This window comes from Pyrenophora tritici-repentis, chromosome 5 (assembly GCF_003171515.1).
Source record: "Pyrenophora tritici-repentis strain M4 chromosome 5, whole genome shotgun sequence".
Taxonomy (NCBI): domain Eukaryota; kingdom Fungi; phylum Ascomycota; class Dothideomycetes; order Pleosporales; family Pleosporaceae; genus Pyrenophora; species Pyrenophora tritici-repentis.
The window spans coordinates 547,100-570,989 of NC_089394.1; the positions used below are offsets into that span (position 1 = coordinate 547,100).

Genomic DNA, 23,890 nt, shown 5'->3' on the forward strand with positions numbered 1-23,890 from the left:
AGATTTCGGGCATCACGTGCCGGCCCAAATTGGCAAGCGGGATTATCTGGATGGGTCATCAGGGCATCGACGGCCTGAGCCAGCAGGGCATCGAGACATCAAAGGCCTGGGGCGTTGTCGGTATCCATCCAAAGCGACTCGCAGCACACAATAGACGAGTCTGCCGTGCTGCTGCTTTGCGGGCGACGACAAGGTGAAGTCGGGATAGTTTGGCCGCCCAGCCACGCAGCTTTTCGCGCGATACCGAAACGGCCCCCTAACCTGCGCTGATCCTCAGCGAGGCCATGCGCCCATCACCTCTCACCACTCCAGAACTCCACCACTCGACGCCCGCGTCCCTGGCACCGTCCCTGGCCTCGGATCCGATCTCGCACCGGATGCATCGTCGCATACCATCACGTCCATAGACACGACCACTGCCACGCCCATTGCAGCCTCTGTACGGCCGACTTCGTCTCCGTTCCCACTCCACCGCTCTGCTGGCGGGACGGATGCGACACGACGACACCCGACACGACGACACCGCGCCCAACCCATCTGCACGCCTCACCACCCCCTTGGACCACCCGTGAGTATTGCGCTGCACCTTGCGCGACGATACAGCACACTCGCCGCTGCCTCTCTGCCGTGCCGGCAAGTGCCGCCGCCAGCTCACCTGCCCCATCGCGACTCTCGCGCGGGCAATCCATCACGCTCCCACGTTGGCAAACGTCCAAGTATTTTTCGACTCTCCTCACTCTGCACAAGTCTGTACAAAGTCCGCGACGCGGCTCTCCTCACTAGCCGACCAAGCTTGACGCGACCTTCGGAGCACGCATGATTCGAGAGCGATAGCATTGCTTAGCCCAACTCGCACTGCGAACCCCATCGCTCGCTCCACATTCCACCAACGCGCCTTCCAACTCTGTCCATTCGTCGCGTCGCATATACTTGGAACCTACTCCCGCGACTGCGAGGCCACGGCCCGAACTGACGAGCCAGCAAGATGATGACCACGAGCTATCCAAACCATGGCGGCATGCACCCCCAAGGCATGCAACATACGCATCCAGGCATGGGCGGTCCAGGACAAAATCAAGGACAGCCCGGAATGCCACCGGGCATGCAACATGTTTCCGGTCCCAATGGCCCCGTCAGCCAGGCAGGTCCGATGATGGGCATGCAACCGGGCATGGGAAATAATGCGCATGCCCTGTCACACTTACAGCCTCAGCAGCCACACATGTTCCCCCAGCAGCAACAGCATCAGATGAGTGAGTAGTGCCCGTCTTTGCAACTACAGAACAATAGCTGACAAACGCCAGTGAACCCTACCATGATACAGCAGAGAAACGCGCAACAAGCATACATGCAGAGACAACAGCAGCAGGCAATGCTCGCTCACCAGCAAGGTGGTATGGGCATGGCTTTCCAAAACCCCATGGCAAACATGAATCAGGCACAAGCACAGCAGCAGCTGCAAGCCATGAGGAATGGTCAGATGGGACAAGGTCCCTTCGTCAACCTTCCACCACATTTGCTTCAGCAGCAACAGCAGATGGGTGGACAGCCAGGAGGCCCACAACATCAGGCCGCCATGGCCCAGGCCCAGGCCCAGGCAGCCCATCAAGCTCAACAACATCAGCAAATGCAGGCGCAGCAGCAGGCCATTGCCATGCAACATGCTCAGTCGCAGTCAAGTAATCATAGCCAGCCCGGGAACCAGGGACCGCCACAGACTACGCAGCCTCAGCAAGGGCCCCTCCGTCCTCCTTCGGCCATCGGAAGCCATCAAGGACAATCTTCGCCAGCTCCCCATCCGACTCCCCAACAACAACCTCAGCCGCCACCGCAACAGCAGCAGCAGCAACAGCAGCAACAGCAGCAACAACAGCAACAGCAGCAACAGCAGCAACAGCAACAGCAGCAGCAAGCTCAACAGCAGCAGCAACAACAAGCTCAGCAGCAACAACAGCAGCAAGCCCAACAACAACAGCAAGCCCAACAACAGCAGCAGCAGCAGCCACCTCAACAGCAGCCTCAACAGCCTGGCCCAGTTCCGCAGCAGCAGACGCAGGCACAAGCACAACCGCCTAACTTACCCCAGCAACCCAATCAACAAGCTCAGAACCAAGGTCAGATGCAACAACGGAATCCAGCGTTGGCACAAGCACAGGCCCAAGCCGCTGCGCAGCAGAACCAAGTCCGTCAAATGGCATTAATGCAACAACAGAAGCAAGCCCAATCTCAAAGTCAAGGCCAAGGAACACTGAAGCTGTTGAATTTTGTGGAGCAGATAGGAAGATTTGACGTATCCCAAGACGAGAACAAACAGATCAACAACGTAGAGAGGTGGCAAGCTTTCGTGGACAAGTTCTTCACCGAAACAGGATCCTTCATCAACGTAGTCTGTTCGCCGAGCGCGGACAGATCTAAGCAGTTTGAAATTGTGTACGCTGCGCTACCACGGTACTTCTACACACTTTTTAGAACGGATGTCACAAACCTTCAGATAACGTTGGACGGGGCCACCGAGAAGTCACAGCCCCCCGAGCTAAAGGTGACCTGCGACCGAGCAAAGTTCATATACACGTACAAAAACTCCTGTCAACTGGTCTACCACGGCAAGCTGACGGCGTTTTGGTCTGGTTCAGACAAGATGGAATGGCTGATGTTCGATGGTGCTTGCCATGAGCAGTTCATACCTTTCAATGCTTTGAGAAGTTTGTTCGTTCAGCCATCGCCGAATCAAATGAACCCTAACCAGTCGCCGCGAATGAAGAACAAGAAAGCACAGCAGCAACGTGCTGGACAGGAGATACCCCAACCATATTTGCCGTTCAACAAATTGCCCAGCACCGGTACAACAGACTACGGTCTGCCACAAGGCTTGCAGAACTATCTCGAGGTAAGGGATCATCTTACGTTTCCTCCCATCGGCATTGACACTGACAAGAATAGATTTACGAATCCATGAATCACATGACCAGCTTAATGGCACACTGTATCGAAAATCCGCACATGAAGCCGAGCGAGGCTCTGGAGTCTTGGAATAACACAATGTCAAACAACCAGGCTGTTCTGCAAGGTGGGCAGAACCCAGGGCAACAACAACCGCAAGGTATGCAACCCAACATGCAACCTGGGATTCGACCACCTGGCCCTGGCCAACCCGGTCCAATGTTCATGTCGCCTGCCATGCAAAATTCCCTACTTCCCAATGGCTCCATTGGCGGCTCACCTCATTTCCAGCACACGCCATCCCCTAATTCGCAGCCCATGATGAAGCAACAAAGCACCAGTTCACACACGATGAGTGTCAATACATCGCCCAACATGAACAACAAGCGGCGGCGGAGTACAGCCAAGATAGAAATGGATGACGGCGGAGGGGAAATGAACGGTGCACAGAAGGTCAAGCAAAGTCCAAGGCCCGGTGCTAACAAGAGGATGAAGGCGGGCGGCTAATCACTACCGTTTTTCTGTCTTGCAACCTTTAGCCTCCTCTGCTACTGGCACGCCCTATGTCGGCCGTTTTTCCTCTGGTCATTGTCGCATATCCCACCCCATCTCTACATCTTGTATAGCGCGGCGTTTCCACTGTATTCTTGACCTCCATATCATTTATTCTTCTCATCCACATCTCCTCTTGGCGTTAGATCTCCTCATTATTACCCACATTTTTCCACACTCGGGCGGATGGTCGTTTTGCTCTCTTACACGTCTTGGGGCGTCTGGAGCATTCTTGGTCGATGCTGTTGTCATTGTTCTTGTCGTTGCTAGTATTTTTTTGGAACACTTATTCTTTTTCTCTCGCCATCTTTTGTGCTTTTTTTCGCCTTCAACCCAGATATCACCGGGCGGGGTTACATAATCTGTTCTTTGTACAATATGGACGGAAGGCGGGTTGGTTGGTCAGTTAGCTGGACGGCGGAGGCTGTTCTGTTATAGAAAAGGACAGCCCCTGGTTGAAAGGGAAGAAAGAAGATGAAGAAGAAGACAGGAAAAAAACTTGAAGCCTCGTGGCTTTGAGATGTTTGTTGGTCGACGGCTGTTGCAAAAATTTAGTGCATAAGTGAGGATGAATGGTGGCGGTGTTTATGTTCTCAGTGTTCTTTTTGGCTTCGATTTTTTTATACGGAATTCAAGATGTTATGACTTCAAGTTGTTTGCTGCCCGTGTGTGATATCGTGATTGGGCTGGCGTGGGGTGATGACAAAGGCAAGATGATGAATCTCGTGATTTGTGGCTGCGGCTGAACCCAAACTGCTCCAGAGGGGAGAGATGTGGTAAGTCATCAAAGACACTAGTAATGCACCGTTTATTTCTCTAGTCTACCCTCTGGCTTTTCAGAATCACAACGGCATGCACCCCTTGTATGCATCACATCCAGCAAGTGCATTGCAATAACGATTGAGAAGAAGCGATAGCATATATTAGATTAATGTATCTAGTCGAACAGACAAACAGACTTTTGTGCCACATCCCTCCTATCAAGGGCGGTAATGATGTAATCAGCGCGCAGAGCTGTCTATGAATGCGAGACAAAACATTTTTGAAGGGTCTAAGAAATCGCTGGTCTTGATGGTACAAACAAATCTCTTTTTGCGGCCAAAACAAAACTGCTGCCGTCGCGTCGTTGATGAAATCCAGTCTACTTTTGGGGCCGGGGGCCAATTTTGGTTGCTAAAGAATGTCGTTTTTTGATGTGCAAAGGGTTGCACAATTGGGTGGTGGTGGGTGAAAGACTGATTATGCATTGGCGTGTGTCGTCGGCATTGAAACCGGTGTCATTATCTCCGGAGGTATTCCGGTTGGCGCTGGCGGGTGTAGCGGTTCCTGTTGCACACGTCTAGGTAGTGCGATGGAAGAACGTGCTCGAGCGGCAGACTGGGCGAAGAACTGCTCCAGTGTCTCGCCCCTCTCGAGCGCCTGGAGCTGTTCTTGTTGGAACTCTTCAAGAACTTTCGTTTCCACAGGCTTCGGGTCATAGTATCTGTATACCATCTCGCCCTTGACTCCAGGTAGACCAGGGGCCCTGTAGGTGGCTTCACCATTTTGGTAGCTCTCCATGGTGGAGACGAGACGTTTCCCACCGCCGCCAGGGAGATCGATCACGAAGGATGGCATCATGAAGCCAGACAGCTTCCCCCGAAGCTCCTTGTCAAGGTCGATAATCTCCTGGAGAGGTGTTCGGAGATCTTCGATGCCCTGCACCATATCACATTGGTAAACGTAGTAAGGTTGGATGTTCATGTCCGCAAGCGTCTTGATGAGGTCCAGAAGCGTATCCTTGTGGTTGTTGACTCCCTTCAACAAGACTGACTGGTTACGCACAATGACACCATGCTTGAACAGCTTGTTTGCGGCCAGTCTCGTGATCCAAGTGATTTCGTTGGCATGGTTGATGTGAGTATGTAGGCACACTTGCTTGCCCATTCTAGTTTGAAAAACAACGTTAGCAATTATCACACGAGCAGCGAACAGGGACAAAAACTTACTCTCGGCCTTTGTTAGATACTTCGATCAAGGCATCAGTCCAAGGATCGGCATCATCGAGAATACGACCCGGTGCCACGGCCAGTCCTTTCGAAGCCAATCGAATACGTCTGATATGGGGGATGTTGAGAAGTCTGTAAACGATTTCCTTGACGTGATCTGGTTGCAAGAAATACGCGTCACCACCTGAGACAACGATGTCCTGGAGGGTCTCGTCTTTCTCAATGTGCTGGAATACGACTTCCCATCGCTTTCGACTAGGCTTTTGTGGCTTCTTCGACACAGTGTCGGTATTTGCGCCGACTGCATACGAACGCGTACAGAAGCGACAGTAGACAGGACAGATCGAGGTCGCTAAAAACAAAGCTCTCCCGGGATAACGATGGACTAAACCTGGGACAGGGCTATCGTCTTCTTCGTGCAATGAGTCCAGCTCTAAATGCTTATGGTCTGGAATAATGCCACTTCTGAGAGGAAGGAACTGCTTGCGGATTGGGTCGTCCAAAGGCTTGGTCCAATCAACAAGTGACAGGACATGTGGGGTCAAACGGATGGCCATTGGCGCCAACTTGATAGCAGCAATCTAATCGCAGCGTTAGCATCATCTTGATATCACGTTAGACAGTTACGTACCGCTTCCTCAATAAAATCATCCTTGGTCCGAATTCTCCTGAGTTGAGCATCCTTTGAGGGCTCTAGTCTATCTGGCAGGGCTTCGCGGAGAAATTGATAGAGCCTGTGCTTATCTGACACGGTATTGCGGAGCTGCGAGAATCAGTATCGAAGGAAATAGTGTGGCTGCATTGCAGCTATACAACGCTACCAACGCACCTGCCACCGGTAAGAGATGAATTCGTCACTGGATACCTCCTTCCAAGAGGGAATATGATCCCAATATGGCTTCTGATGTTCGAGGGTCGATTGACTTCTATGCTGCTGTAATAGAGGAACCAGGCGAGGAGGGCTCAACCGAAGGGGCTGGCTCCTGGCCAAGATCTTCGAGAGAAGCATGACTGCGTACTACAAGACGATGGAACACGTAAGTGACAAGATGGTGAAAGGGAAAGGAAGTTGGATGAAAGGAGGAAGGAATTGCAGCGTTGGGAAGCTCTGTTTATCGATCTCAACTCATGTTGTGTCACCTAGTTATATGTTGCTGGCGTCATTGTCGATTCGAGGAAGGGGCGATGTCAACACCATTTACGGTTGCAGCAAGGATAGCTGCTTCTTTGGTGGGCCTTCCTGGGTTGGTGACCCTTCTCCACATAGTTGAACACGGCCAGAGTCTGATTCGCGGATAGGATTAAAATTAAAACTACGACGCGTTGGAATGGGAAAATGGTGTTGACTTGTTCATTCCCCAGGGGTAGAAAAAGCGATTTCGATATATAGAAGATACTTGTAGTGTGTGGAGGTTAGAAGTTGACGAGGAACTCCACGGCGCACATGGGGCTTAGCAGAAATGTGGCGGCCAATGGCGGAAGCGGGGAAGGTTGGCCGCACTGGGAGTAAATTAAAATTTTGGTAGACTCATATCGTGTGCTGGGGTACGAGTTTGACGGATGATTCTGGTGTAGCGGCGATGATCAGACATCCAAGGGAGTCAACAAGCACAATAGGACGTCCTATACTGGCTGGAGTTGTGAACCGATATGCAACCAGGACTTGCTGCCATGCTTCCAGGGCGCCGACCCCACGGGTCAGTCAAATCCAAAATATGCAGAGTAGCGCCACGCTGAAGGCAGACTTGGTAGTACATGTGCGCCCCAAGCGACGGCAAGGGTTGGTCATGGAGCGGCGTTGCACCCGAGGAACCCATTTCGATTGACCGCCACAACATGGCACGCCCAAACAATGCCGGCGCCGGTATACCTGTACCTAGGTACTGTATTGGTATGTAGGGACAGAGTGTGCCAATATGGATGTGATCGGTGTAAAGGGGTCGGTAGATGACAATGACGACGATACGGCCCGTACCGCGCGTGTGACAGTCATGGCAAACCAATCTGGCGGGCCGGCACAGACTGATTAATCAAGTCAAAGGTGAGCGAATCGTCGTACGTATGGCGCGGTGAAATTCTCCGCTACGAGTATGTGCAACCGTGCAGCCGCCCACACTAGTAGCGGGAGGCTGGCCCGGCGGGAAGCTTGAAGCTTGGAAGTTCCACAATCCATCGCCCACTTGCTGTTTCTGTTCCTATCACGTGTCGAATGAAGCCTTGGCTCAACTGCATCTCAACCTTGGTTCTCGACTCAACGAAAATATCGGTACCAGACTTCAACTCAATGAGTCTGCTTATCAACCTTGGATGGTACTGCACTTGCCTAGAGACTGGGGAGGATAAATATTGCGCAGTTCTGTTCCTACTTCAATGTTGTACTAGTTGGTCTTGTGCGCCAAGGCAGTGACATCACGTGCAGCCCCTCCACTACGACAACAAGACTCTTGATCCCATCGCGACGACCCTCCCCTCCACACCACTATCGCTGCAAAAATGGCCGACTCTTCTGCCCCCGCGCCTGGCGCAATCCCCGGCGAGTCTCCTGCTCAGACCAAAGCTAGACTGAGAAGGGAGCGTCTTGCAGCAAAGAGCGGTGCCTCTCGCCTGCAGCAGATCACGGCGCTACAAGGTGGACCGCCCAAAGATATCAGCGAACTCGAGAAAGATATACCAGGTACTACATCCTAATCTTGCGTAAAATTACGTCCGCGGGGTGTTAACGTTTTTTCACTCCTCGGTGCGTGTGGGAACTGACGGCTAACCGCATTCTAGTCCAACCCGCGACTACCCCGTCCCAATTCACTCCTTCTGTGTCTGGAACGGCGACGCCAGACCCGGATGTAGTAGACATTTCCATTTCACAGCATCACTACGCGCCGGCATCTCAAACCCGTCTTCCGTCGCCTTTTGCTTTCGATGGTAATCAATCTGGCCCATTCGGTCCTGGCCAAGCCTCGGACCCGTCGCAGGACCCCATGATGGCCATGCTCCAGCAAATGATGGGCGCGGGAGCGGGCGGTATGCCTGGTATGCCCGGTATGCCTGGCGCTCCAGGTCAGGCAGGCGCACCACCTGGTATGCCACCAGGTCTTGCCAGCATGTTCTCTGCCATGCAGGGCGGTGGTCCGGCTGAACCCACACCAGACCAATCTTCGGCTTGGGTCTGGCGTTTGGTGCACTCTATCTTGTCGCTCTCCCTTGCGTCCTACATCGTTCTGAAAACTCACTTCACCGGATCCAAGTTATCACGCGATAACATGCCGAATGATGATTGGGCCACCCAATCTACCCCTACGGACAACTTTGCGCACTTCTTCTATATCTTCGCTACCTTCCAGGTGGTCCTACAGTCGACACGCTATTTCATTGAAAAGGGTCAATTACAGGGCAGCGGAATCCTCAGCACCATTGCCGGCATATTGCCCCAGCCATATTCGGGCTACGTGAGAACCGTAGGCAGGTACAGCGTCATCTACAGCACGGTTGTGAGCGATGCCATGGTGGTAGTATTTGTCCTAGGCGCCGCGAGTTGGTGGCGAGGCGCTGCGGTCGCATGAAGTTGTGTACTCATCCACATAGATAGAGTAATGGTATAACCAGCAGCCCCTTGCCCGGTTGTTTTCGATGCAACGCTACATTGGTCCCACATTGTTTGTATCGAGCAGCGAGTCGACACCTCGATACGATATCACAATCCGGGACAGGCGGACATTACACACATGTCAGTGTCCACGTGAGGATTCCTTTTTTCCCTCATGTGCAACCTGTGCTCACTAAAAGCGGAAAGAGTCACATTGAATGTCCATCACCGTCACTACGGCATCCGCATCGTGGATGCACGTCATACCATGGTCACACGATGCACAATCCCAAGGCCTGCAAGTCTCGCTCCTGTTTCCTGCACAAACTTACGGCACGTAAATTCTATGCGTATCATGATCGGTACGTTTGCAGCACTGCTGCGAGATGTCACAAGATCATTTGTTGCTCTGCCAGGCGCGCGGAATTGGGCGACGGTCCGCACATGGCAGCTGGCATTTGTTGGGCAGCCAGGGCCCGCTTGGACGGTTACCGACATGATTACCTGAGCAACATACATCGGTAGGAGTTAGACGCATCCTGCATTTTCGTTTTTGTTCTCGCACGCGGTGACAAGGGCATGCAAGCAAGCGCGTATACACTGAAAGCCACCACCGGTGTACCTTCCTTGTGCAATGATCAAACTCATGCGGTCCTGTTTGCTCAGCCACCTGTCAAGACTGTAGCTTTGCCAGGCATTAGGGATGATATCTTCGATATTCCGTGTCGAATGCCTCTTTGTTTTCACGAATGGCCGACTGGCGTTTCACAAATTTCGTAAGAGTGCGCATCCTAATATGCATACGAGTCATACTTGAGACGTGATGCTAGCGCTTTCTCTTGTATGATTGCACTGCATTCGCTCAATATGTCGCCCATGATCGCGTACCCGACGGGGCGCTATAGCAGCTTGAGATGCCCAGTGACTTGATCTATGACGCTCTTGGGTGCCGGACCAATGCCTAGAACTGTCGCACTCCCGCTCGCGATCTGTGTCCGCCCAGCATCGTGGATGATATGTGCCACCAGCCCCAGGCTCAGTGCTTGCGCCTGCAACAGCTGCATATCGTCTTCGCTCTTGACCTGCAACGCCACCTTCGCTTGGCCTAGCTTCTCCCAGCGCTTTAGAATCTCGGAGTTGGGCGAGTGGCGAAGAAAGTGCTTGTAGCAAGCCAGTGTTGCGTGTCCGCATTGTGCGCCAATCTTGCCTATACTCTGGTTAGGAGACGTCTTGTCGAGGAAGCCCAAGCCCTGCCATACCCTTTGTCATGCCGAGATCTGTTCGAACTACAAGCACCATCTTGCATTCCTCGTTGTGGTCTGGGAACTCTGTCGGTGTGGTGCCGTCGTCCTCGTCTTCGTCCTCGCTTGACTCGTCTTCTGAGTCATCGACCTTTTCTTTCTCAGACCGGGTCGACTGCAAGATGGGACTACCGCCGAAGAAGCCCAGCGATTTGGCTTGTCCCAGCATGTAGCCCGTAACGCCCGCGAGTATGGCGCATGCGGCTGCTATGTTCGCAGTTGAGGGCTGGGAGGGTTGATCTGCCATATGTGCGGTTGTTGATGTAGCATTCGGTACTTGTTCATGTAAAGCAATCTATCCCCTCAAGCGACTGTGCAGGGAAAAATGTAGCGTCGTAGTCGCAAGATTGCACGTTGCATGTTGCCCGCAATTGTAGAGCTAAAGTACGGCGTTGGGGTCTGTGCTGAGAATATCACGAATTTGCGGACTACCGAGCATAACGGCTCCCTACCCACCACCACCAAAGGCACCGCCGCTACCCCTTCCACCGCGATACCTTATGCCTCCCTGGTGTCAATTGCTAAGTGGGCGTATTCCGGCCCAGGGTCTGGTGCTCCGCTCTGCACAATCAACGCAGCGGACGTATGCGACGGCGGTGACGGCATCCGTGCCCGCGCCCGCTGTTAAGAATCCTCTTACACGACGACGCGGCGGCGACCTCGGCCACCATCTTCCCAAGGATGTCATCCCGAGAGATGCCTATATTCCCCCATACCCGTATGGCGACCACCAGCTGTTCAAGCAGGCCAACAAAGGTCTATATGGCCACAAAAGGATTCGCTTCGGCAACAATGTCTCCAAAAAGACAGAGACAAAGACACGGCGGAACTGGAAGCCCAATGTCCTCCAAAAGAGCCTGTACTCGGTCGCGTTGAAGAAGAAGATAAAGCTGGTCCTTGCCAAGCATATACTCAAGATAATAGACCGTGAAGGTGGCCTAGACGAGTACCTGCTCAAAGACAGCGAGGCGCGCATCAAAGAGTTAGGACCCATGGGATGGGCGCTGCGATGGACCCTGATGCAGAGGCCTGAGGTTATTGATCGACTGAGAGCAGATGCTGCTGCACTGGGCCTAGACCAGTCAACAATTGACGAGCAATGGCCTACGCCAGCCATGATAGCCGAGCAGAAGGCTGCACGACGCACAGTCACGACAGACGTCGAAAATTATAATCCGGAAGAATACGTCTTCGCCGATACCGAAGAACAAGTAATGTGGGAGCCAAGAGAGGAGCTAGAAAAGACAAACGGACTCAAATTTGGCAAGAAAGCCCAATCCACGGAATACAAGAGGGCAATCATTGCTGCCGAACGCTATATCCGCCGCGGTATGGTAGACAGTGTAGAGGAAGGTATCAAACTGGCCTTCATACGAGCCAAAGAGCGCGAAGAGGCATTCAATGCCAACATGACCAGTTTCTCCGAAAAATTGGAAGCAATGGACTTCACCCCCGAGGATCTGCAGGATATCAAAGAGCGCTTAAAGCGACCCAAGATGTCAGACTTGAATGCTGCTAGGCTTCTCCACAATGAACGGAAGAAGAAGGAACTTGACGAGGCGAGTGGTCTGGAAGACAGGAATGCAGCAGACACTGCCCTTGAGAAGGAGAGGGCAACGGCGATTGCTGCTCAGATCGCCGAAGCTGGCGGAGAAGAAGCTTATCGCGCCCAAAGAAAAGCCGAGTACGCCCAGATGATCAAAGAAGCTGAGGGTGCTTCTACAAATGAGGCATTGGATCCTGAACGCCGAGAATATCTCCAGATGGCCATGCGCAAGGCAGACATAGCCATCAGAGCCAAAGCCGAAGCGTCCGGTAGCTATGCAAAAGCCAAAGCAGCATACAGGAGAGGATTGTATGAGGAGTTCGGCGACCCAAACGAGTCTTCTAATCGCGCATCGAGAGACGAAATGCTTGCTGATGGTATTTCCTGGGACGCCATCGTCAAGTCGAGTAACAAACGATGAAGAGAGCCTGTCTCTCTAAGCTTGAGTAGACGGACGTGCTATACGAATTAAGCTGTTCTACCATCGTTGTTTTATGTACATTGAACTTGGAATAACAGTATTCCACAACAAATTCGTTGGTCGTTTACCACACTTTTTCCTTTTCTTATCCCCGACTTGTGCTTCTCTTTTTGATCAACATTGGTCAAAGTTACTGTGTACTCTCAGGCTTGCGCTTACCCGCGCCATCACTTCTAAAAGGCTCCTACGAAGAGTTCTCGCGATTTGAATGGTTCAATTCATGGTCTCACTACATTACTAGGGACGTGAACTATGCTAAGAGCACTTGGAAAAACACAAGCACCGATCTCAAAGCCCTCTAGCCAACTTGGCCGCCCTCTTCAGTCCCGAACCCGGTCTCACATCACCAACCCACATACTCTGGGCATCCCCATCGATCCCTTGCCTGGCCTTTTCAAATGCCTCCTCAATCTTACCCCTCAATCCACCTTCCTCATCCACTCCACTCTCCTTGCCCCAAAGCTCTAGCGCCCTCTCCATATCACCGCACGCAAAGATAAACTCGCCCAAAGCAGTGTGTACAGTACCCAGAGCATACCAGGTCTGTGCTCGCTCACGGTCGGTGAAGTAGGTTGGCTTATTGGTGGGAATGAGCTCGACGGGGAGGGTGTGGTACCAGGGGTTTGAGGCTGGTGAGGGGGAGTCTGTAACCAGACTCAAAGCTTTGGACACTGAAGTTTCTGCCAAAAGAAGGTCGCGTGCAGCTTTCTTTACTTCGGGTGTGGGGTTGGGAGTGCGGAGCCAGTCCTTGTTCGCCGTCAGACTGCGGAGCGGGATAGACAGGGAGATGCCCAAGCCGAGTTCTGTGCGCCAGCGAAGTCGCTGAATGTTCTTTGAGAACTCTTCGGGTTGCGAGTGCAGAGTCTCCGCGTGAGTCAGATAGCCGTATGTCATGGCTATAATAGTAGCTTGCGCGTATTCATTGGCAAGTTCGTACTTTTCCCTCTCCCGAGCCGAATCAGCTTGGTCCGCCAACTCCGTCACGCTCGCGATAAAGCCATCCGCGGTAAAAGCCGGACTCGTCATGTTCGTCTGCAAGCCCTCTGCATACCTCGGCAGCACATTCTTGCTATTCACCTCGACGGCGCCAAAGTTCGACAGCAACCTAAACAGCTCGAGCAAATCGCCCTGCAGCCGCGAAATGGGGAAGCCATATGTATTCACCACATCGAGGAAGAGTTTGTGCATGGGCGCCCAGTTCCCCGTTGCGCGACTTGCTTGGTCCAGGAAGTTGATCAGTCGGGGTAGGTACTGTGCGGGGAACATGACACTGGCGCGTTTCATCGCGCTGTTCTTCTCCACGAGTACTACTTCCAATGCGTGCTGTGTGCAGTTCTCTGCTGCCTCGAGCGATGGTGTTGAAAACAGAAGGCCGGAGTCTTGAAGCATGGTCTTCACGTGCCGCGCATCAGCAGAGTAGACGTCGAACCTGACCCACAGGTTCTTTGAGTAGAAGAACTTCAGTGCTTCTTTGCTGACTGCCTTGTTTACGTAGAAGAGGCTCGTGGCGACGGGGTGGGGCGGTCGCGAGGCGCTGAATTTGAGCACAGATTCCGTGATGGTATGGGTGTAGGAGACGTTGGGTAGACCAATATTGACGACTTCCGTGTCGAGACAGTACTTGTAGATGTTGTTGCGGACCGAGGGGGGAAGGTCGGTTAGACCTAGGGGTCGCTTGGAGGGTGTTTGGGAGATCTCGGCAGATTTCAGCTTCGTCTCTAGATTGGCCATTGTGGCATCCATTGAGTCGCGTTTTGCTACTGTTGCTGCCATGGTTGTGGTTGGGTTGGATTGGATGCTGGAGAAACGATTAGTATGTGTTTAGAAAACATATCGTACAAAACACGAGAGTCAATTCGAACATCGTAAAGAAACATGAATGAGATATGTATTGACTTACTTGTGACTGTGGTTCCTAAGTCGGTGGTTTTCGCGTTCAAGGGGAGCCTCCGGTAATCTTCAAGTCTCGATCGAGCAACAAAGCTATCCGCGCGTTCAAAAAGCTAAGAATCACAACAACGAAAAGATCAATTGATTGATAAACAAAAGATTCGGCACCCCAGGCAAGGGAAGCTCCCATGCGGGGTTTTATAGCTGTACATGAAGCTCCAGCGGGGGTTCACCATGAAAGTGCGGGGAAAGACAAGGATATCAAAAGTGCTGATCCCATTCACTCGGCGTAGCAGCGCGGATGTGCGGCTCCGAAACAGCATCCGCGATTCCACATGTTTCTAAGCTATGAACGCAAACTAATACTACAAGCGACCATACCCCCCAAAGCGGGCTTCCTGTGTCTGGGCGTAAGATGCGGGGAAGCTCTCTATTGGTTCCACCCAATCGGCCGCTATGTCACTCCCGCCGCGGGGTTGAGCCTCATCGTTACATCGTTATGATATTCAACCGAACCAACACAAGCCGTTTACTCTACAAAAGCCGTAAAGGCCTTGAGCTGCTTGGTAGCCTTAAATTCCAGCTCTACACCTGGAGCGATGAAGAAGATGTAGCCGGCGCCTAGCTTATGTTCCTTGCCGTCGCCCTTCATGGTGCCTTCCCCTTCGGTTACGATCATGACGCTGGGACCACCCATGGCCCGGATGGTTTCGGAATCGCCATCGCTCATGGTGGTGGCTAGCATGCTGAACTCGCTAAGAGGAGGGGCGTAAAGCTGCGTCTTGCCGTTTTTGCTGCCGTCGAAGGCTTGGGGTGGAAGAATGGCTTCCTTTGCGTCATGTGGTGTGAAGGTCAGGACGGAACAGAACATGTCAACGTTGTCGCGGTCGGCACGCGGGCAGAAACCTGTGTTCAAGACGTTGTTGGATCGGGCCATGCATTCGATAATGTCTCCGGAGAGGTAGGCATGGATGCCGTCGGCGGGGATGTAGATGCTGTCGCCAGCCTTGAGTTGGAGGTAGTTCATGGTGATGAGAGCAACAAGCGTTCCATTATCGGCCTTGTCGTACTGCTCTGCCAGACGAGGAATCAAGTCGGGAATGTAGCTGAACTCGCCGAATTGCTCCTTGGAAATCTTTGCCAATGCATGGTTTGTCTTGCGTACAGCGTCCTCGGATGCCATGAGCATGGCCTTGACAACATGCTTGAGTTGCTGGTCATCGAATTCAGGCTTCTTTACTTCGGGGAGAAAGGCTTGGAGTGGGGGAAGCTGCATCAGACGCTCGATATCCTTGAGCGGCTTGAAACCACAGAAGGCTTCAAAGTCACCAAGAGCGAGCGCAATTTCCGGCTTGTGGTTCGGGTCTGTGAATTGGTCCGGGTTCTTCTCATGTAACTTGGAAGCCAGAGATTTGTTCTGCATATCATTGTTAGCAAATGTACGTGGTCGATACTGAGATCAAGATACCGGGTGTAGCTGCAGAGGTAGGGCCTTTGCTATCGACAAGACCTTTGGGAGATATGGCAGCTTTGTGTGGTTGAATTTCTCGGCAACCTTCTTTCCGAGAAGCTCGTCTGGGTGCTCATCGATAACTTTCTGTAGGTCCGCGCCAGTTTCCAAGACATATGAGGGAAGCTCTGGGTAAGTGCCCATCCACCTTTTGATATCAGCAAACGTTGACCATATCATGTACGCGACTTACATCTCAGCATAGCTGGTGTTCTCGTCAATCTTGAAGTCAGTACCTGGTGTCTTCTCACACAGGCTTGCGGCCAGCGACTTGGAGCCCTGCTTTCCCCATGGGTACTGGTTGCAGTTGCACTTCAGTTGTAGGACCTTTTCGACCATGGTTGCAATTGATTGCTGTGGATTAGATGAGTTGAGAAGTGACAATTAAAAGCAAGGACTTGTATAGAGAGAAATTGATTGATGATGGGTAAAGTTGGTGTTCAGAGTTCTTTTCATAGCATTTCGTCTCTTGTCTTAAATTGTGACAGACGCGCGACGTCATAGCGGGTAACGCAGAAATAGTAGCAAAAATGGGGAGCATCTGGCATTAGCAAGCAATCGTCACATCACAGATTTGGGAGGATCATTCTTGGCGATTGTCCCGAGCACCCGTTTCCGCTGTGGATGTCTCTACGCCTAGCCTGTTCATGAATTGAAGTCGTTGAGATATAGCCTTGGCGAGTTCCTTTTCATGCCACGCTGAGTGGACCCTGATATCTGTAAGACGTCGGAACAAATCCGCGGCATCTTTCTATTCGAGAAATTTGTTGATCCAGTAGTGATCATGTCTGTATATCGATAGGGCGTGCTCGAAGTGGTAAGGAGACGTTGAGCAACGTGGAAGAGTGGCACGTCGTGTCAGGGTGGCGTCGGGCAGCACTCTAATGAGCATGCAAAGCATACTTTTAGCGTTTACCCATCTTTTGGATATCTCCCTAGGGACACGTCGGTAAGAAAAAACGTGATGTGCCCAAGTCGCGACCGCTCTCTTTGCGGCCCCTAAAGCAAGGTCCCTCCTGCCAAGCCTTATCGCATCGCATTACAATGCCGTCGCGTGTACTCTGGTAATTTCGCACCGTTTCCGCGACCGCCAACCAAAACCCTCCCCCCACATGCTTTAAGCCTGTGCCGTTCGTATATACTTTAGCAATGACCCCGTAGCGACCTACGCCACATCTGCGCCTCCCCAGACCTCCAACTGGCCTCGCTCGTTTCGTTCCACGCACCACAATTGCGACCTCCTCTCCCTATCCCCAGGCACAATGCATTTCGCCATGCCCCCAAGAAAGACGTCGCGGCCACCGCCATATGCTGCGCGGAATCAGAGCGGCGGAATTAGGATACCACCGGCGCTCAAGAATTTGCTCCGGACTAAGGCAGGCCGATTACTAGCTGCCGGCGTTCTGGGCTTCTTCGTCCTGATATGGATGTTGAGCGGAAGTAGCGGTACTTCAAAGAGGAGTTCCAAAGTTGTTGGTGGTTGGAAACCGGCAAACATACCGAAGGCAAACATAGGGAGCGGACCGCCTGTGGTAATAGTCACGACTATAGATCCCAAGGCGAACCCGACGTGGGTACAAAAGGTCAAGACCAATAGGGAGGAATACGCCAAGAAGCACGGTATGCATCTTCTGGATCCTCAATTGATACGACAATTGTGCAATACTAATCCTATCCCAGGCTACCTGACCTTCTTCCCCCAAAACGACCAATATCCCATTGGCAACTCACCTCTGACATGGTCCCGCGTACCTGCGATCCGCCATGCCATGACCATGTACCCTTCCTCAACCTTCTTCTGGTACCTCGATCACACAGCCTTGATTATGAACCAAGCGCTGCCTATCCACACCAACCTCCTCACAGCCGCCAAACTCGAAACCCACATGCGGGTCAACGCCCCTGTCGTCCCCCCTGACAGTGTCATCAAGACCTTCAGCAACCTCAAGGGCGACAGAATAGACTTCGTCGTCACACAGGACAAGGACGGACTGGCACCAAGTAGTTTTGTAGTCCGAAACGGGGAGTGGGCAAAGTTCTTCCTAGACAGTTGGTTTGACCCCATCTACCGTAGCTACAACTTCCAAAAGGCCGAGACCCACGCTTTGGAACATATTGTACAGTATGTATCCCGCGCATGTATTGCAGCAATTGAGTGAGCGGAAGAGGTTACTAACAGTTTTACAGATGGCACGGCACAATCCTAGCTAAACTCGCAATGGTCCCGCAGAACCTCCTCAACTCGTATGCCAGTGGTCCCGCGGCTTCCGAAGGACAATACCAGCAAGATCATCTCGTTGCCAACTTCCCCGGCTGCGACAAGGAGGGCCGCGATTGCCTCAAGGAGCAGGAGTCATACTGGAAGATCCTTGATCAAGCCAAGAACTAAACGTAATGAAGAGGAATGACTGAATAATTCAACTCAATTGATATACCATGGCCAAGTGGGGAATTGGTGGGTGAAGGGCATACAAGCGCTGAGCTGGCTTGGGATGGCTTGGCGTATGGAATGGACGTGTATTTTGTAGCATGTTACCTTTTTTAGAATGCTTGTTCTTATCACCTATATCTTGACTATTAGACAGACGAGACATGTAATTGGTTTTTGAAACGCATGACGAGGATGATATGGCGTGTGTACGCATATAACCCGTTGATTTACTCACCGTGAAAGGAAAGGAATACCCAAGGTAAACTACATGGTCTATACAACAAAGCTAATCTACAAATTTTCTTACAACGCTTTTGTTTTCCATCTTTCTACGACGCACCCTGTGGTTTCCTCTGCCTCTTCACACTAACCATGCTACGTCTCGGCCTCTGCTTCCTATCTCTTGAAGCCACATACTTCGGCCCACTAACCGTGCTCGCACACATGGGCCGACGCTGGCCTACAAACTTGCCCAGCGGCGAAAAAACCTCGACTTCAGGGTAATCATCCTCCCACCCCTCCACACGCTCCTTCATGCGATCTTTGTAGAACTCTTCCTCTAGTACCTCTTCCACATCCCTACCTTCCTTCTCTGCCCGCGCAATCGCCGCAAATTTTCTGTTCTTATATTCTTCTTCCTCTTTGAGTCGGGTGATGCGGTCGAATTTGGCTTGGTTGGGGTCCTTTTTGATGAGACCTGATGGTTTCCAGCCTTGGGGTCTTCGGGTTTGCGCAGAGACTTCGATCCAGCCTACGCCTTCGACTAGGATATCCGTGGCCCAGATCCTGTATGGGAGGTTCTCTGGTCTCATTTTTCCGGCGGCGACAGACGTTACAGGGCCGGAGAGTTTCTTGGTGACATCCCATTTGAGTGGGAAGATTCCAGCGGAGTTCATTTTGGAGCCGACGTTTGGGGCGAGGATAGGGGGCACTTGGAGTTGGCGGTCCGAGGTTTGGGCTTGGTAGTCTATGGCCTTCTCGGTGCGGGTGACGTGTGGGTGGATGGGGACGAAGGGGTAGACCAAGAATACTAGATCTTGGTTCTTGGGCGTTATTCTGATCAGTCCTCCGCCTAGGATCAGTGATTGCCCGGGCTTCAAGGTATAGCGCTCGGAATTGATACGGTTTGTCATGACGAGTTCGTCGTGCGAGGCGGGTTGAACGAACGTCTCTAGGCCTGGAGTTGTGCGCGCGAGTCCAGGGAGATCGACTAGTTCGCCTCTGCTGCGGCCGAATGGGATACGTATTGGAGACGCCGTCGTACCAGGGAGTGAAGAGGCGATAGGCAAGACTGGGTAAGGGGTATATGGTTGGGGAGGTGGAAGGAGGGCGTCTGGGTCGTCAAAGTCATCTTCTTCGGGCGGCTCTTCGAGCTCAGCAGGAGGCTGGTGAGTATGTTCTTGCTGTTTTGTCTTGAGGCGTTCCGTCTCAGCGTCTTCTTCCGCGAGCTGTTGTTGTATTTGTGTAAGGTCATCCAGGGACTTGGCGCTACTTAGCATTGCCTCTCGCTCCGCTGCGCTACGAATCTTGCGTATATTCTGGTAGTCGGCGCCTCGTCCTTTGGGGAAAACGGCTTCGAAGAGGTTCGACTTTCCAACATTAACCTTGCCAACCATCCAGCCTGCTCCACCACGTTCCCAGATATCTTCCTTGACCTCTTTGGTCCACCATCCTCGCTTTGCGCTCACAAGACGAACGTTGCCCAGACGCGCATTCGCATTTTGTCTTCCCAGCGCATCTCGCAAAACATCTCGAACGTATGGCATCAACACATCCACCTGTTCCTTCTTGGGTGCCAGCAGATCGGCCCTAGTGATGATGAAGCTGACCTCAGCGATGCGGTCGTTGGCCACCCATCCCTTGTGTTTGGCTCGTCTGTTTTGCGTGCGGAGTTTGGGTATGCGTAGGGAAGACTGCAGGTTGGGAACGATAGACAAGGGGAAGTCGGCGGCATCGACTACGTGATAGATGTGGTTGCGTCTGTGAGGCGACTCTGCAATGGTCTGTTGTATGGATTCGACGGTCGGATGGTGAATAGGCGACCCGACGCGGTGGTGGATCAGTTGGTGACATCGATCGCATACTGGTGTCTCTGGCGCCTCGTCGTCTGGCGGTGCCTGGTCGACATCGTTCGCTACGCCCAGTTCTCCCAGCAGCTCGGGACTCGCGTCTTTGAGCGCCTTGGCAAATATTTCATCCTCGGCTGTCGCCTGTTTTGCCTTGTTGGGGGTCCAATGCAGATATTCGCGTATCGCATTCCTATCGATGTTGTAGTAGCCCGCCTCCTTCTTGTCGTACATCTGCGTCAGCGCACCACATCCTGGGCATGTTCGAGGAAGCGACCGAGTGGAAGATTTGCTAGTTGGAGGAGGAGCATTGTTTAAGGGTGTTTCGGAGATATGGCTGGTGCTGGCCTGCTCTCGCGCTCTTGTTGAGGACGAGAAGGACTGGACGTGGGGTGGTTGACGACGGACTGTGGTTGCGACTGATGGCGCGCGAAGCAGTGCGGGGCAGAGATAAGCAGGTATAGAGGCTTCGTGGTTCAGCAGAGTCCTGGCTTGCCTGAGAGCTGGGCGCATACTGGTCTACTAGTATCTGATATGCGCAAACTCCAAACTCGATGCATCATCAAGCCACGGCCAGGAAAATTCCCCATGGCGTCGGGGTTAAGAGGCCAATGTCCGTGCAAGCGAATCGGAGGCCATCGCTCCCGCCCCGAGTCACAGAAGCTCTCCCGCGGACGTGCTGCGTGGAGTCAGTCTATTGTTTTCCTGGGGTATTTTGCTCAGACCACCCACTACGCAATCAACATAGCTGCCGCTCAGCTGCAGAGCTCTGATTTCCTCTCCCTTACCTTGCCTTGTATCAATTGACTCGCTCCCCTGCCCCTCTCCACAACATAGCTATGCTTGCATCATCAAGAACGGTGCTGCGCCAGGCGGCGAACAGGCAGCTGTCACTCAAGACCAGCGTCCGAGCTGTCTCCGTTTGGTCGCAGATACCCCAGGGCCCTCCAGTAAGTGGCAAAAATACCCCAAACTCTACCACTACCTACATAGGTCTAGGGCCCATTATTTCAAGTGCTGACACGTGCATAGGATGTAAGTCCAATTTGGGCGTAACAACCTCAACTATAGCTTACCCTCCCGTCTCAGGCCATCCTGGGTATCACCGAAGCTTTCAAGGCCGACAGCAACCCAAAGAAGATCAACTTGGGTGAGTCCATTGCTGCAATTGCATATCGAAGCTGCGGCTAACTGGCGCTGGCAGGCGTTGGCGCTTACCGTGATGACAAGGGCAAGCCCTACGTCCTTCCATCCGTAAGGCAAGCTGAGAAGAAGATCCTCGACTCATCGCTAGACAAGGAGTACGCCGGCATCACTGGGGTCCCCAACTTCACCAAGGCTGCTCTCAGACTCGCATACGGCGAAGACTCTACTCCCCTCAAGAACGACTGCATCGCCGTTACCCAGAGTATCTCTGGTACTGGTGCCCTCCGCATTGGTGGTGCCTTCTTCGAGCGCCACTACCCCGGTGCTAAGACCATCTACATCCCCACCCCGTCATGGGCCAACCACAATGCTGTCTTCAAGGACTCGGGCTTGAAGGTGGAGAAGTACCGCTACTACAACAAGGACACTATTGGTCTTGACTTTGATGGTATGGTTGCCGACATCAAGGCTATGCCCAAGAACAGCATTGTCCTGCTCCACGCTTGTGCCCACAACCCCACTGGTGTCGACCCTACCGAGGAGCAGTGGGTCAAGATTGCTGAGGCTGTCAAGGCCGGCGACCACTTCCCCTTCTTCGACATGGCCTACCAGGGCTTTGCCAGTGGTGACACCTCCAAGGACGCCTTTGCGCTCCGTCACTTCATCAAGGAGGGTCTCCGCCCTGTTTTGGCTCAGTCCTTTGCCAAGAACATGGGTCTGTACGGTGAGCGTGTTGGTGCCTTTTCCATTGTCTGCGAGTCTGCGGAAGAGAAGAAGCGTGTCGACTCTCAGATCAAGATCCTCGTCCGCCCCTTGTACTCTAACCCACCAGTCCACGGCGCTCGCATTGCCTCTGAGATCCTTAACGACTCGTCACTTAACCAGCAATGGCTTGGCGAAGTCAAGGGCATGGCTGACCGCATCATCACCATGCGTGCGCTTCTCAAGGAGAACCTGGAGAAGTTGGGAAGCAAGCACGACTGGAGCCACATCACTTCGCAGATTGGCATGTTCGCCTACACTGGCCTGACTGCAGAGCAGATGGACAAGTTGGCCAAGGAGGTACGTATGATCAAAAGCGTCAATCGCGATTATAAGACTAATTCATATGACAGCACTCGGTCTATGCCACCAAGGACGGCCGTATCTCGGTCGCTGGAATTACTACGGAAAATGTTGGACGCCTTGCCGAGGCCATCTACAAGGTCAAGGGTTAAGCAGGTCACAACACTGTCCCACTCTCTTTCCTGGTGGAACCTTGGCATGGCAAGCAACTGCATTGTATCATACGGGTAGCATCGGCGGTTAGGTTAGACAGTGTCCATGTTTAGGAGAAATGAAGCCTCTATTCAATCCTCTTCCTAACCTCGGAACCTTGTTATCTGTGTCATCGGATCGAAATCACCCGTTGCGTTCAAGGTGGTTTGTAATGGTTGATTCTCTTCTCGCTCTCTGCTCGCTTTGTACCCACTGCATACCCACCCCCCACGCATGGTTGGTCATGCTGCTGTGAGACCATAGGGCAGGATGCGCAGATCATTACCTTGGCCAGGACTGTATGTGTGTGACAACGCTAGGTCAATACATATGCTTTCGACGTTCTGCTTGGATACCGCAAGCAGGTGTACCAGGCCATTCTGGCAGCCTCGCATATGCTGCATCTCCAAAGGGTTTTCGCGGCCTTACGTAGGAGCGGAGCGGAACGGAACCGCCTCGGTATTCTACGAAGGTCGATTCCGCTATGCTAGCTAGTCAATTACAGTCTCAAGTAAGCTGCTCCGGTACCGCACCGTGCATTGTTCAGCTTGTGTCGGTGCAAACGGCATGTCACAACACAATTTATCCACTGGTACCCTGCAGCTGCGATCCGTGGGTCCCTCGCTATGCTGCACGCCAGCAGTCACAATCGCGGCGCCTGGGCGCACACGTTCCGCCTTTTTTTCCGTCACCGTCATTCGTGTTCGCGACAACAGTAACAGGAAAGTATCGACATTTTGCAGCTCGGAGGAGGCCGGATGGGCATTGATTACGCATGTGGCAGGATTTCTGTGGGAAGCGAGGTCAGGGTTCATGGACCATGCCTGTCGTGTGGGATTGATATCCGGCTGCATGGACCCTCGCATGACCCAGTGACATGTTGCTGGTTGCGATGGTACGATTAAAACGCCCTCTCCTTATAGAGGCTACAATGCAGAAAACGGACGAGAGTGTATACGAGCAAGCGGCGCCTCATGGTGGTGGTGTGGTTCGTGTGGCTAGCCGGTCCCAGCAAAGGGCAAATCCAGGGTCCGGTCAAGCCTCCATGCATGATGACGACAAGCGGTGATGTCACGACGTACTCGAAGCAAAAGTCGCACGCACGTCTTCCTTTATATTCGCACGCCGACACCCCGCCTTGACCGTACAAACGGCGGGACATGGCATCTTTCGAACGCTTCCAGGCCTTCTTGGCGCTCAGT

The 23,890-nt window shown here is 52.7% G+C and overlaps 12 protein-coding genes across 12 annotated transcripts; 6 read left to right on the forward strand and 6 right to left on the reverse strand.

Moving 5' to 3' along the window:
- Positions 1-985: 985 nt before the first annotated feature.
- PtrM4_101800 (Med15 multi-domain protein) lies at positions 986-1,261 on the forward strand (the record flags this gene model as incomplete). Its single annotated transcript, XM_066107449.1, has 1 exon — positions 986-1,261. The coding sequence occupies one exon, from the start codon at positions 986-988 to the stop codon at positions 1,259-1,261; it is 276 nt and encodes a 91-aa protein (XP_065961898.1).
- An 858-nt stretch (positions 1,262-2,119) lies between these two features.
- On the forward strand, positions 2,120-3,447 carry PtrM4_101810 (LIM-bind multi-domain protein; the record flags this gene model as incomplete). The annotated part of the gene is made up of 2 exons (XM_001936390.2): positions 2,120-2,887; positions 2,941-3,447. The coding sequence occupies 2 exons, from the start codon at positions 2,120-2,122 to the stop codon at positions 3,445-3,447; spliced, it is 1,275 nt and encodes a 424-aa protein (XP_001936425.2).
- A 1,284-nt stretch (positions 3,448-4,731) lies between these two features.
- On the reverse strand, positions 4,732-6,489 carry PtrM4_101820 (KamA, Lysine 2,3-aminomutase; the record flags this gene model as incomplete). The annotated part of the gene is made up of 4 exons (XM_066107450.1): positions 4,732-5,419; positions 5,481-6,061; positions 6,112-6,243; positions 6,310-6,489. The coding sequence occupies 4 exons, from the start codon at positions 6,487-6,489 to the stop codon at positions 4,732-4,734; spliced, it is 1,581 nt and encodes a 526-aa protein (XP_065961899.1).
- A 1,484-nt stretch (positions 6,490-7,973) lies between these two features.
- On the forward strand, positions 7,974-9,037 carry PtrM4_101830 (GET2 multi-domain protein; the record flags this gene model as incomplete). The annotated part of the gene is made up of 2 exons (XM_001936388.1): positions 7,974-8,154; positions 8,253-9,037. The coding sequence occupies 2 exons, from the start codon at positions 7,974-7,976 to the stop codon at positions 9,035-9,037; spliced, it is 966 nt and encodes a 321-aa protein (XP_001936423.1).
- Positions 9,038-9,959: 922 nt separating this feature from the next.
- PtrM4_101840 (peptidyl-tRNA hydrolase 2, mitochondrial precursor) lies at positions 9,960-10,359 on the reverse strand (the record flags this gene model as incomplete). Its single annotated transcript, XM_001936387.2, has 2 exons — positions 9,960-10,267; positions 10,320-10,359. The coding sequence occupies 2 exons, from the start codon at positions 10,357-10,359 to the stop codon at positions 9,960-9,962; spliced, it is 348 nt and encodes a 115-aa protein (XP_001936422.2).
- A 502-nt stretch (positions 10,360-10,861) lies between these two features.
- PtrM4_101850 (mitochondrial 54S ribosomal bL28m domain-containing protein) lies at positions 10,862-12,328 on the forward strand (the record flags this gene model as incomplete). Its single annotated transcript, XM_001936386.2, has 1 exon — positions 10,862-12,328. One exon carries the CDS (start codon positions 10,862-10,864, stop codon positions 12,326-12,328), a length of 1,467 nt encoding a protein of 488 aa, XP_001936421.1.
- A 348-nt stretch (positions 12,329-12,676) lies between these two features.
- On the reverse strand, positions 12,677-14,161 carry PtrM4_101860 (uncharacterized protein; the record flags this gene model as incomplete). The annotated part of the gene is made up of 1 exon (XM_001936385.1): positions 12,677-14,161. The coding sequence occupies one exon, from the start codon at positions 14,159-14,161 to the stop codon at positions 12,677-12,679; it is 1,485 nt and encodes a 494-aa protein (XP_001936420.1).
- Positions 14,162-14,807: 646 nt separating this feature from the next.
- On the reverse strand, positions 14,808-15,701 carry PtrM4_101870 (uncharacterized protein; the record flags this gene model as incomplete). Its single annotated transcript, XM_066107451.1, has 1 exon — positions 14,808-15,701. One exon carries the CDS (start codon positions 15,699-15,701, stop codon positions 14,808-14,810), a length of 894 nt encoding a protein of 297 aa, XP_065961900.1.
- A 36-nt stretch (positions 15,702-15,737) lies between these two features.
- On the reverse strand, positions 15,738-16,127 carry PtrM4_101880 (uncharacterized protein; the record flags this gene model as incomplete). The annotated part of the gene is made up of 2 exons (XM_001936384.2): positions 15,738-15,936; positions 15,982-16,127. 2 exons carry the CDS (start codon positions 16,125-16,127, stop codon positions 15,738-15,740), a joined length of 345 nt encoding a protein of 114 aa, XP_001936419.2.
- Positions 16,128-17,062: 935 nt separating this feature from the next.
- PtrM4_101890 (Glyco-transf-34 domain containing protein) lies at positions 17,063-18,177 on the forward strand (the record flags this gene model as incomplete). The annotated part of the gene is made up of 3 exons (XM_001936383.1): positions 17,063-17,408; positions 17,469-17,910; positions 17,976-18,177. The coding sequence occupies 3 exons, from the start codon at positions 17,063-17,065 to the stop codon at positions 18,175-18,177; spliced, it is 990 nt and encodes a 329-aa protein (XP_001936418.1).
- A 371-nt stretch (positions 18,178-18,548) lies between these two features.
- On the reverse strand, positions 18,549-20,798 carry PtrM4_101900 (Tymo-45kd-70kd domain containing protein; the record flags this gene model as incomplete). Its single annotated transcript, XM_001936382.2, has 1 exon — positions 18,549-20,798. One exon carries the CDS (start codon positions 20,796-20,798, stop codon positions 18,549-18,551), a length of 2,250 nt encoding a protein of 749 aa, XP_001936417.2.
- A 326-nt stretch (positions 20,799-21,124) lies between these two features.
- Positions 21,125-22,648, forward strand: PtrM4_101910 (TyrB, Aspartate-tyrosine-aromatic aminotransferase; the record flags this gene model as incomplete). The annotated part of the gene is made up of 4 exons (XM_066107452.1): positions 21,125-21,235; positions 21,375-21,435; positions 21,490-22,493; positions 22,547-22,648. 4 exons carry the CDS (start codon positions 21,125-21,127, stop codon positions 22,646-22,648), a joined length of 1,278 nt encoding a protein of 425 aa, XP_065961901.1.
- Positions 22,649-23,890: the final 1,242 nt, after the last annotated feature.